Here is a 12,482-nt window from a genome sequence, read left to right as displayed (position 1 = left end):
TAGGTAATATGTGGCACCAAAAGAAAATATATCTACATTATGGTTCAAACCTATGAAGTACTCAAACATCTATGCCAGCTTCTATTATGATCACATATCCAACATACATACCTTAACTAAAAATAAAGCACGGCACAATCCAAATGGAATATAAACACTAATTTCAGAACAGAAGAGGTATTGACCAGCATTTGTTAGGTTGCTGAAGAAAGACTGCAACCTAAAGTTCAGACAATAATCTTTTCCTACATAGCTGCCTGCTGCCCAATAACTTTTCAGTATAGTGAGTAATGGGGTTACTTAATGACTATGATCATTATAATAAGATAATTTCGAAAGCAAACTGCGACTACAATGATACTCTCCCTGAACCAGTCGGTCAGGCTAACGTATTCCCTGCTGAATCAACCCCCAACCCAGGCATTACTTATTTCACAGGAATGTTCAGTCCTGGATAGGCAGCCATTTGTAATTGAGCTCCCATTTCCACTTCCGATAGATACAAAGTTCATAAAGGTATCTAGCTTTTAATGCAAAACGCATTAAATCGGTTGATCACAAATTGATTGGAGGTTTCAGAAAGCTATCCAAACACCTGCACGTTGTGTAGATAGTTACAACTGGTCATAAACTGAACGAATCACATGAGATGATCTCTGAATTTTGGGTCCTGAGATTTCACAAAGCACCATTCACACAATTTTGAAAAATTGAGCAACAGAGAGTGAGTGCAAGCTGGTCCTCATAATATTTACAGCCAACTACCAACAGGAAATATGTTGATTCTTCATACACATTTCTTCAACCATAAGCAGTTGAGGACACATCTTTTAAAAATTATATTGTTACAAATAATGAACCTCACACATTCTACTTCATGCCTGAGACCAAACACCTATTACTACCCAGAAATCAATTCAGAACTGGAAAAAGAGGGATTTAAGCAAGGGTGTAAGTGCTGTCCAAGACAATACTCGCCCACACATCATCAAACTGTCACTCTCCTACAATACTATGCATGAGTCATAACCACGCAGCAACCCTATCCTCCAAATGTGGAACAAAGTAAATAGCACTTGTTTACCCACCAGAGAGAACTTTCTCTGAAAGGTGCTTAAGCAATGACAAAGAGGAGAAGCATGACATCGAATGATTTCTCGACTACAATATGGTATGCGAGTGTAACTCAGGCAAGCAAAACTGCCCTACTGTCTGCAAAAAAAGTGTTGACCAAAATGACAATAACACAACAAAAGAAAGAAATATCCAAATGGTGTATCAATTTCTGAAAATAAATATTTCTTCCTATTTCTCAAAATAGGAAATTATATGTGGTCACTCACAAAAAAGAAATAGGCAAAAACATTCTAAAGAGTTTCTCTTCTCTTTATAAATTGAAACCTTCCTTCAGCAAGTAACAGACTGTTTGCATTATATAAATGTATTTTTTGAGTTTCCAAAATGTACACTAGGAGTGTCACACTAATACAACAAATGGACATATACATAGACTTACTGCACCAGAACTAATCATGAATTCCTTACACTATTGTTGTTTAAAACTATTAAACAATGTCTTTTGATTCTTTTAAATTTTCTTGTTTAACAAAGCTCCTTCTCTTCTGCAATTCATCATTATTTGTCAGTACCAGCTGCTAAAAATTTCATTCACATTATATTTTCAGATTTGTTTTATTTCTCCCATACTGATGAAAAATTCCTTTAGCATACCTATCTTTGAGTGGAGGTATATAGATCATAGCTTTCAAGCATTGTGAGCAACTCTGGCATTTTAACAATTTCTTAGATTGAAGTTCAGGAATCTAGTGTTTCGGTGTAACAACAAAGTGAGAGAGGAGTTATAGTACCACTGACAATGAGGTGGTTAAGACAACAAAATAAGACCAACACAAAATAAATGTCACAGCACATACCTTGCTTGACAAAGAGCGTAGTCCTTTGCTGTCCCAACAACTAACAATTTGTCTGACTGGTTTACAGAAAGTGATGTCTCATTGTCCGAGTAGCCTTCCCTGCAAACAAAGTGTTTACTTAATGACACATATAAGTATTTGACAAATAAAATGTAAGCACTGAATGAATCAGAAGCAATGGACAAATGGGCTCAAATACAATTTGTTACTATAGCTGTTACTTATTGTAAGAAGATCTGTTGCTCAGTTTTACTATCTCTGAAAATTGATTTGGATGCAGAACCCACTGAGGCAGAGAAGTTGTGGGTTCTTTTCCCACATGTCTCACATAAGTGCCAGTGGCATGCTTCAGCACTTGAGAGTTTGACCCCTCATGACTGTGGCCTGGAGACAGGGAGTGTAGCAAACCTCGTTGAGGTATACTGCAAACACTATACTCACTTCTGCTGCTAATGTTAATCCTATGATGAGCTATGCACACTTCTTCTATCTTCTATATCACCTGACCACTTCATGGCGGCACATACTATGGTGGCATTCAACAATTTTGTATAGATCATCAAAATATTTATGTTATTTTAGTTTTGTTCTCTATGGTACTAACTACATTTATTCACTAAACAGATGTTTCACAAAAATTACCATGCATTATATCCTTTGAAATTTTTTCCCAACTATGTTGGCTAATCAATGTGTATACGTGAGGGGAAGGAGAGGGGGGGGGGGGGAGAATGGATTTCCCGGTTAAAAATATACTTTATCCTGTGTGAAAATACATTATTTCCATATTAAGTGATAGTATACTTTCCCTCGGAGCTGTAAAACTTATCAATCCTTTGAAACGTAATGGTTTTATACACTGGTGTAGAACTTCCCAGCATTTTAGAGAATGGAACAAAGCAAAAAAACAATGTATTTTGGAAAGACCTTTGAGGCACAGAAACATGCACACTGCCTCTTTTCTTATTACGAAAGTATAAATACAGATTCCACCAAATACAGCACATTAGTTTCCAAAGCACTGAAATTGAGATTGCGATGCACTTTTGTTAGCCAATCATAGCTCATGTTACGTGATCTCCCCAGCCAATGACAGCAGATTTTCAAAGCATAGGACACGTGATGCAGTCAGCCAATAGCAAGATTACTGTTAAGTAGTGTGAACATACAAACAGGAATAATTGATTGTTTAAATTAATGTATGTATAATATAGCTACAAGCAAAGCTAAGCTTTCACATGTAATATTGGCCCTTTTTGCATGTGCTACCCTTTAAGATGTACCACACACAAATGTGCCAGTAAAACTTTAAATGACATAAATGGCTGGTGTTCGGGCCCAAAATTTTTCTAAGTGGCTGGTTCTCAAAGTGTTTGAACACTCTGTGATTTAAGAAATTCATTGTACATTCGTACATGTAACGTACTTCATCTTGTCTAAAAGGAAATTTACTTTGAAAGTAATGCCTCTCAAACCACCATTCGCAATATTTTCCCATGACCTGTCAGAAATAGGTTAGTTTCAGCAGTTGCCAGAGAGCACCAGAAAACAGGCATTACTGCGCACGTGCAGCTACGATGATGTAGGAAATCCATGTGTGGTGCTTTCTCTGCTCAAGTGCCTTTTGTCGCATTTCTGTTCGGAATTTCGTGCATAGTGGGCCATAATGTGACCATAAGCACTACTGCAGTATATTGTTTGGAGAGGATATATGGAGTTAAGGCAATTGTTTTATCATACGCTATGCAGATATGCAAAAAAGAAAGCAATCCTTGGCACAACATTCATTTCTAAACTAGACTGTACAACTCAAAGTACATAGATCTTTTTATTCATCCTCTGAAATACTGTCATCTAGCATTTCTTATCAGGTTTGCATCCACAGAGCACTGCAAAACGCTAGTAGGAAGGAAAACAAATTTCTTGAAAAAATAAAAACCTGTTCTCTGTATTACCGAAACTAAGGACAATAAGTTTTTCATCACTTTTGCAAATGGTTTAAAAAATTGTGTGTGAAGCCTGGAAACTGTACAACTGGCAATTTATATTCTACTCCTGGAGTAAATAAAAAGACTTGAAGGGAGATACAGTGATAAAATACGGTGGTGTTGCCAGTTTATAATTTACCAAAGAATGGCATTCTATAAATATAAGATGTAAACAACACAAATTAACAAATAACATCAAGCCTACAGGAGGTACCCGACAAGTGTTGAAATGTCCTATGATTTTAAAAAAATAAAAAAAAAATAAAAAAATTGTGCTTCATGGAAGACAGGTCTGTAAAATTCTGCTAAAGCTGTCAATATATTTGAAACAGCATTTTATTCAATACTACAGACCAAATTTGATTGCTTAGCCACCTTCAAGTGAACATTTACATGTGTTTGTATGCATATAGGTCATACATTATATCATAAAATAAACAGGTCATCAGAATACTCCAAGAAAGAGTATTGTAAACCATACTGAAATGCAAAATTCACTTAAAGTGCACATGTCTAGACTCAAGTACATCTAGACTGACACTGATGTAGGCCCCAAACTGATATTAAACTTTTCAGTGTGGTTTTCAGGATATCAAGTTTTTGGAGTACAGGTACTGCATTAGCTCATGTGGCATTATGCCATAAGTACCAGAAGATGAGAACATGTGCCTGAAATTCAGTGAATGGTGGAAACCAGCCAATAGTGTTTCAAATAAATTGGCTGCCTCTGTGGAAAAGAGTAATAAAAGCCAAATTTTTTGGCAAGCCAACAAAACTAACTTCATTGTTCTGCATGATGATTAATGGCTGATTACCAATAACATGGAAATAAAATAAAATCAGAAAATGAAACTAATATCATATTTAGTCTTCTGTAGTTTTGTGAATTACACCTCACAGCCACAGAAATTGATGTGAGAGCTGTAAACGAAGAGCAAACAGCAAACTCATGAAACAAACACAGGTCATGTGCAGACTTCCCCCTCCCCTACAACTCAGACCGCTCTGCGCATGCACAAATCTAGCAGCTTGGGAGTCCTAGAAAAGTTTTTGTGGCTAACACATGGCTGCTTGTTGCTACTGCTTAGATAACTGATAGCCACACTTCAAGTAGCTAGAGGCAAGAGAAAGTTCTGCTCACATGCAACTTCACCTCTGTGCTTGCACACGAACCTGCTGGCACCTGATCAAATGAAACTAATGTAAACCGTTGTGGCATCATACTCATCCAAAGCTGTTTGTTCTTACGAAGAATTGCGTAGTTTTCACTGCAAAGCCTTTCACACATTTTGCTGCCAGCAGAAGTCAGTGTGTGCTCTGCATTTTGTTGGAAATGGTGCATTTTCTTTGAAATTTAAGTTTCATTTTGGTGTTTTTCTCTCATTTATGTTTTATTCCTGGGCTAAAGTACAATTCTTTGTTAGAGTTTTCGTTCTTGTCAATCAAAATTACAAAAATTTAAATTAAAACTACAACAATGAAAAATTCCCAGAAATCTAAAAAGTTTCTGGGTTTTCCTTGTTTCCTCCCAGATGAAAAAATTCCCAGATTTTTCTCGGATTTCCCAAGGTGTACACACCCTGCTAGTATACCCTCGAAACCCCCTACCTAATTTCAATTACATGCAGACAGCAGAGCATCACAGTGTGATGTGAAATTGATGTGTAGCGTACTAAGACGTCAAATATGCTGAACTAGGCAAATTCTGCAATGTCACAATTTACCAATTATCTGCAAGCACAACAATGGCCATCTCCAATTGTGTATTGTGGTTTACCCATCATTCAGCAAAGTAACGGAACTGGTTCTTACACTACATGAAACAATACCTATCATTTTCTGGTATGATATCTGCATATGGACAGCCAAAACTGAAGACAGTAAATGGCATCCATCAGCTCCCCTTTTTTTGTTAACCCAAACCCTCTATCCACATTACTCTAAAAATGGCAGGAATAGATTGGGAAATTTTTAGTAAATATAACAATTTATGATATCCAATTTCTTAGAATGGCTTATTTCATTGGTAGACAGTCCCCTGCAGTAAAAACTACAGGGCTGACTTGGTGGCTTATGGCGCATGAATAACATATTTGTGTTTTCCTATAAAACAAAAATTTCAGTTGGGTGTGTTAAAGGAAGGCTAAAAGTTGCCAATACACTCGCAGAATTCATGCAGCTCATCTCTGAAGTTTTAGAAACCACAGAATGTTTGTTTCATCTCTAAAACTGTCTCATTGTAAGTGAAGATGCTAATAATGTGTTCTCTGCAGATGAAAATGCTGTCACTAGGCTTTTCTAGTAATCTTCAGCTACTTCTGATAACACTGTGTTTAAAAATGAGAATTTAAATATATACATAATTTAAATTAATAAATACCATTAATAATACAGTATAAGAATTAAACACAATTATTGTCATACCTGTTAAATTTTATTTACTGATTCATCTATTTTGACTGAGATTTTGTAATGTACCAGGAAACAGGTCAGGTTGTCAAAATGAACAGTTTGGTACCAGTTGGCAAAATGAACAGTTTGATACCACGCTTGTTTGGTACTATTTGATGCAGTGTCAGACTTTTAATTCACAATATATCTTTAATGATGAATCACTTGATACATCTGGAACATTGCTGTTGCAGCATTACCTTCAAGTCAAGAGAATTTTCTTCAGTTGTGATTTTTATGTAACATACAGTACAAACTTAATATTTCACCAGCAGAAAAATGCCTCTGTCAGAGCACAAAACAAGCAAATATGTTCCTCTTTAAAAGACTGGCTGAAAAGTGGGGAACCAGCTCCCTTAATCATCATTCTGCCCTCTCCTCACCAAAAATTTTGATGTGCGAACATTTTCGTGCTCTTTTAACACAGAACATTCTAAATCCTTTTACCCAATCTCTCTTTGTAGTTAAGCCTTCATACTAAGCATCTATCTCTCACTGCCACTATCTATATACGTCTCTCAACCAGTGTCTCCTTTTTCTCCCATTGACTTACAGCAGATCCTCACTCATTTACACTGTCTCCTTCTGTCTTTCTTTCCCACTGCCAATGTTTCAGGTGTTCAAAATTCTGGCCAAAAATGCACCGTCCCCTATATCTACAGTTATGACTCGTCTGTATTTATCATTTCCTCCAAGCCTATGTACGGCATCCACCCATCTGTATTTCCACAGTCCATCCTCTTTTTCTCCTGCGGCTTCATTCTCCAGCCATCTCTTTTTCTTTTACTGCAATTGTCACTCACTGACCATCTCCTTTCTCTCCATCCCCACTGCTGTTGTCTTCCTTCATCTCTCTTTCTCTTTCACTGCCACTTTCTCACTCCAACTTTCACTGTCTCCTCTCTCTTTATGTTTATTGTCTCCTCTATCTTCCACTGTCACTGTCTCTCTGCTACTCTCTCTCAGCACTAAAAATAGTGAATCAGATCGATTGCTAATATTTGGTGAGGAAGGCAGAATGAAGATTGAGGCAGTTGGCTTCCCATTTTTCTGTCAGAGTCTTCTAAAGAGGAACATATTTGCCTTTTTGTGCTCTGAAAGGAGCATTTTTCTGCTGGTTCCCTTCTTTTCCTGGTACAGCAGGGAGTGGTGCTTATATAAAACGAATTCTACGGGCCAGTAAAGTTTTGACAGTTTATTTACACACTTCAAAACATTTATGTACTTTAACACATATAAAGCTGGCCGGATTGGCCAGGCGGTTCTAGGCGCTACAGTCTGGAACCGAGCGACCGCTACGGTCGCAGGTTCGAATCCTACCTCAGGCATGGATGTGTGTGATGTCCTTAGGTTAGTTAGGTTTAAGCAGTTCTAAGTTCTAGGGGACTGATGACCTCAGAAGTTAAGTCCCATAGTGCTCAGAGCCATTTGAACACATATAAACAAGTAAGTACGCTTAGTATAAGGTTACCACAAAATCGTTTCCTTTACATTTTTTCTGGATACTCCGCCCGTTAGTCACTGAAAAATTCCCTGGCTATGACTTGTGTCTTAAAAAAATAAAACTGTTATCAGAAATAATATGCTTCCTCTAGTTTAAAGGGAGCACAAGACTCCCATCCAATGCAACTTACCTTTACACTACTTTGCATAAAAATGCACAACATTTTTGGCTACACCAAAGGTATACCAAAAGATGCGGTGTTTGATATGCAAGTACACAGAATTTTGTTTGACAAAATAATTTTTTTATTAGGTGCTTACACCACCAGGTGACACCATCTAATAATTTTCATGTCAAGACAACCTGTATTGATGAGAAGTGCTCATTGTACAGAGACAGCGTGGCATGAAGTGTTATTGGCGAAAAAATGCTGACTAAAAACATAGTTTTGGTGACCTTATAACCCTTGCAATGACTAGAATCTTTGCCATCTGTTCACTACATGTCAGACAAGAAATTACACTGAAGCGCCAAAGAAACTGGTATTGGCATGCATATTCAAATACAGGGATACGTAAACAGGCAGAATGTGATGCTGCGGTTGGCAATGCCTATATAAGATGTTACATGTCTGGCACAGTTGTTAGATCGGTTACTCCTGCTACAATGGCACGTCATCAAGGTTTAAGAGAGTTTGAACGAGGTGCTATACTCGGTGCACAAGCAATGGGACACAGCATCTCCGAGGATGTGATAAAGTGGGGATTTTCCTGTACGACCATTTCACTAGTGTACCGTGAATATCATGAATCCGGTAAAACATCAAATCTCCAACATCGCTGTGGCCGGAAAAAGATCCTGCAAGAATGGGACCAACGAAGACTGAAGAGAATTGTTCAATGTGACAGAAGTGCAACACTTCCACAAATTGCTGCAAATTTCAATGCTGGGCCACCAACAAGTGTCAGCGTGTAAAGCATTCAATGAAACGTAATCGATATGGGCCTTTGGAGCCGAAGGACCACTCATGTACCCTTGATGACTGCACGATACAAAGCTTTACGCCTCACATGTGCCCATCAGCACCGACATTGGACTGTTGATGACCGGAAACATGTTGCCTGGTTGGACGAGTCTCATTTCAAATTGTATCGAGCGGAGTGATGTGTATGGGTACGGAGACAAACTCACAAATTCATGGACCCTGCATGTCAGCAGGAAACTGTTCAAGCTGGTGCAGGCTCTGTAATGCTGTGGGGCGTGTACAGTTGGAGTGATATGGGACCCCCGATACGTCTAGATATGGCTGGCAGGTGACACGTACATAAGCATCCTGTCTGATCACCTGCATCCATTTACGTCCAATGTGATTTCCGATGGACTTGGGCAATGCCAGTAGGATAGTACGACACCCAACACATCCAGAATTGCTACAGAATGACTCCAGGAACACTCTTCTGAGTTTAAACATTTCTGCTGGCCACCAAACTCCCCAGACATGAACATTATTTAGCATATCTGGGATGTCTTGCAACATGCTGTTCAGAAGAGACCTACATCCCCTCGTATTCTTACAGATTTATGGACAGCCCTGCAGGATTCATGGTGTCAGTTCCCTCCCGCATTATTTCAGACATTAGTCGAGTCCATGCCACATTGTGTTGCAGCACTTCTGTGCGCTCGCAGAGAACCTGCATGATATTAGGCAGTTTCTTTGGCTCTTCAGTGTATATGCATAAGTACAGTAACTTTGAACCTCTGGATCTCATTAACAGGTAATGATACCGAAACAAGTTTCCAGGTTTCCCTAGACCATCATCTTAAGAACATATGGTAAAAGTTTTGACAGTATGTCATGAGCCGAAATTACAAAAGTGGTCATCTCCAGAACTGGTACTTTTCGTACCCAAAAATTCTGTGTTTTTGTCATTTTAACAAGAACTGCCCACAAGTAAATAGTGGCTTTATGAGCCACCTAAGATCTATGCTAGACCACACATAATGAAAAAAAAAAAACCAACCACTCTACTTGATGCACCTGAGCTGGAGCAACTGTATAACATTACAATTTTGTCCATGTGTTGTAGGATGGCTACAGTATGTCTTTTCTTCTGATAAATCTACAAATGGTTGCTAGGCCACGAGTTATACAAAATACTTGACCCCTTATCTATGTGATTAATAGAAATGAGATATGACCCTCCTGAAAAATCTCATTTTCACATGGGGTTTTTTGGAACATACTGGTACAGAGAGCTGTTGTGCACAGATCAATAATGAAAGGCCGTCATTCTACCTTTTAATTTTTGAAGAAACCAACAACAGGGATAAATAGGCCCCAATTATGTTGGTTTTTGTTTTACTTTTTACGAAATATGCACCGAAAAATCTGAATTCACCCGGAAGAATTGAAGCTCTCTCTCTCTCTCTCTCTCTCTCTCTCTCTCTCTCTCTCTCTCTCTCTCTGTCTCTCTCTCTCTATCTATCTATCTGATACCTTCACGAAAGAACCAGAGGTTGTAGAGAGTTTTAGGGAGAGGAATAGGGAACGATTGTCAAGAATGGGGGAAAGAGATACAGTAGAAGAATGGGTAGCTTTGAGAGATGAAATAGTGAAGGCAGCAGAGGATCACGTAGGTAAAAAGATGAGGGCTGGTAGAAATCCTTGGGTAAAGAAGAGATACTGAATTTAATTGAGGAAAGGAGAAAATATAAAAATGGAGTAAATGAAGCAGGCACAAAGGAATACAAATGTGTCAAAAATGAGATAGACCGGAAGTGCAAAATGGCTAAGCAGGGATGGCTAGAGAACAAATGTAAGGATGTAGAGGCGCATATCACTAGGGGTAAGGTAGAGACTGCCTACAGGAAAATTAAAGAGACCTTTGGAGAAAAGAGAACCACTTGCATGAATATCAAGAGCTCAAATGGAAACCCAGTTCTAAGCAAAGAAGGGAAAGCAGAAGGGTGGAAGGAGTATATAGAGGGTCTATACAAGGGCAATGTTCTTGAGGACAATATTATAGAAATGGAAGAGAATGTAGATGAAGATGAAATGGGAGATAAGATACTGCTTGAAGAGTTTGACAGAGCACTGCTAGACCTAAGTTGAAACAAGGTCCCGGGAGTAGACAACATTCCATTAGAACTACTGACAGCCTTGGGAGAGCCAGGCCTAACAAAACTTTACCATCTAATGAGCAAGATGTATAAGACAGGCGAAATACCCTCAGACTTCAAGAAGAATATAATAATTCCAATCCCAAAGAAAAAAGATGTAGACAGATGTGAAAATTACCAAACAATTAGTTTAATAAGCCATGGCTGCAAAATACTAACGTGAATTCTTTACAGACGAATGGAGAAATTGGTAGAAGTCGACCTCGGGGAAGATCAGTTTGGATTCCGTAGAAATGTTGGAACACGTGAGGCAATACTGATCCTACGACTCATCTTAGAAAATAGGTTAAGGAAAGGCAAACCTACCTTTCTAGCATTTGTAGACTTAGAGAAAGCTTTTGACAATGTTGACTGGAATACTCTCTTTCAAATTCTGAAGGTGGCAGGGGTAAAATACAGGGAGCGAAAGGCTATTTACAGTTTGTAAAGAAACCAGATGGCAGTTATAAGAGTCGAGGGACATGAAAGGGAAGCAGTGGTTGGGGAGGGAGTGAGACAGGGTTGTAGCCTATCCCCTATGATATTCAATCTGTATATTGAGCAAGCATTAAAGGAAACAAAAGAAAAATTAAGAGTAGGAATTAAAATCCATGGAGAAGAAATAAAAACTGTAAGTTTTGCCGATGACATTGTAATTCTGTCAGAGACAGCAAAGGACCTGGAAGAGCAGCTGAACGGAATGGACAGTGTCTTGGAAGGACAATATAAGATGAACATCAACAAAAGCAAAACGAGGATAATGGAATGTAGTTGAATTAAATCGGGTGATGCTGAGAGAATTAGATTAGGAAATGAGAAACTTAAAGTAGTTAAGGAATTCTGCTATTTGGGGAGCAAAATAACTGATGATGGTCGAAGTAGAGAGGATATAAAATGTAGACTGGCAATGGCAAGGAAAGCGTTTCTGAAGAAGAGAAATTTGTTAACATCGAGTATAGATTTAAGTGGCAGGAAGTCGTTTCTGAAAGTATTTGTATGGAGTGTAGCCATGTATTGAAGTGAAATGTGGACGATAAATAGTTTAGACAAGAAGATAATAGAAGCTTTCAAAATGTGGTGCTACAGAAGAATGCTGAACATTAGATGGGTAGATCACATAACTAATGAGGAGGTATTGAATAGAATTGGAGAGAAGAGAGATTTGTGGCACAACTTGACTAGAAGAAGGGATAGCTTGGCAGGGCATATTCTAAGGCAACAATTGGAGGGCAGTGTGGAGGTAAAAATTGTAGAGGGAGACCAAGAGATGAATACACAAAACAGATTCAGAAGGATGTAGGTTGCAGTAGGTTCTGGGAGATGAAGAACCTTGCACAGGATAGAGTAGCATGGAGAGCTGTATCAAACCAGTCTCAGGACTGAAGACTACAACAACAACAACAACAACAACCACCTTCACTCAATGAAGAACTGAATTTCTTTCCTTTATCTATCATATTTACTTCACTGCACTGAATTAAGTAGAACATTGCACATAAATTTTTA

General features: G+C 38.4%; 1 protein-coding gene across 1 annotated transcript in view; it reads right to left on the bottom strand.

Annotated features, from left to right (window-relative positions):
• LOC124595008 (protein MCM10 homolog) overlaps positions 1 to 12,482 on the bottom strand; it is a 94,982-nt gene that overhangs the window by 64,808 nt on the left and 17,692 nt on the right. Inside the window, exon 6 of the mRNA XM_047133555.1 lies at positions 1,935 to 2,033. Within this exon, the coding sequence (XP_046989511.1) occupies positions 1,935 to 2,033 (99 nt within the window). The remainder of the gene's footprint in view (positions 1 to 1,934; positions 2,034 to 12,482) is intronic.

This window comes from Schistocerca americana, chromosome 2 (assembly GCF_021461395.2).
Source record: "Schistocerca americana isolate TAMUIC-IGC-003095 chromosome 2, iqSchAmer2.1, whole genome shotgun sequence".
In the NCBI taxonomy this organism is placed as follows: domain Eukaryota; kingdom Metazoa; phylum Arthropoda; class Insecta; order Orthoptera; family Acrididae; genus Schistocerca; species Schistocerca americana.
Note: the sequence above shows the minus strand (reverse complement) of the source record. Positions and strands in the feature narration are given on the sequence as shown.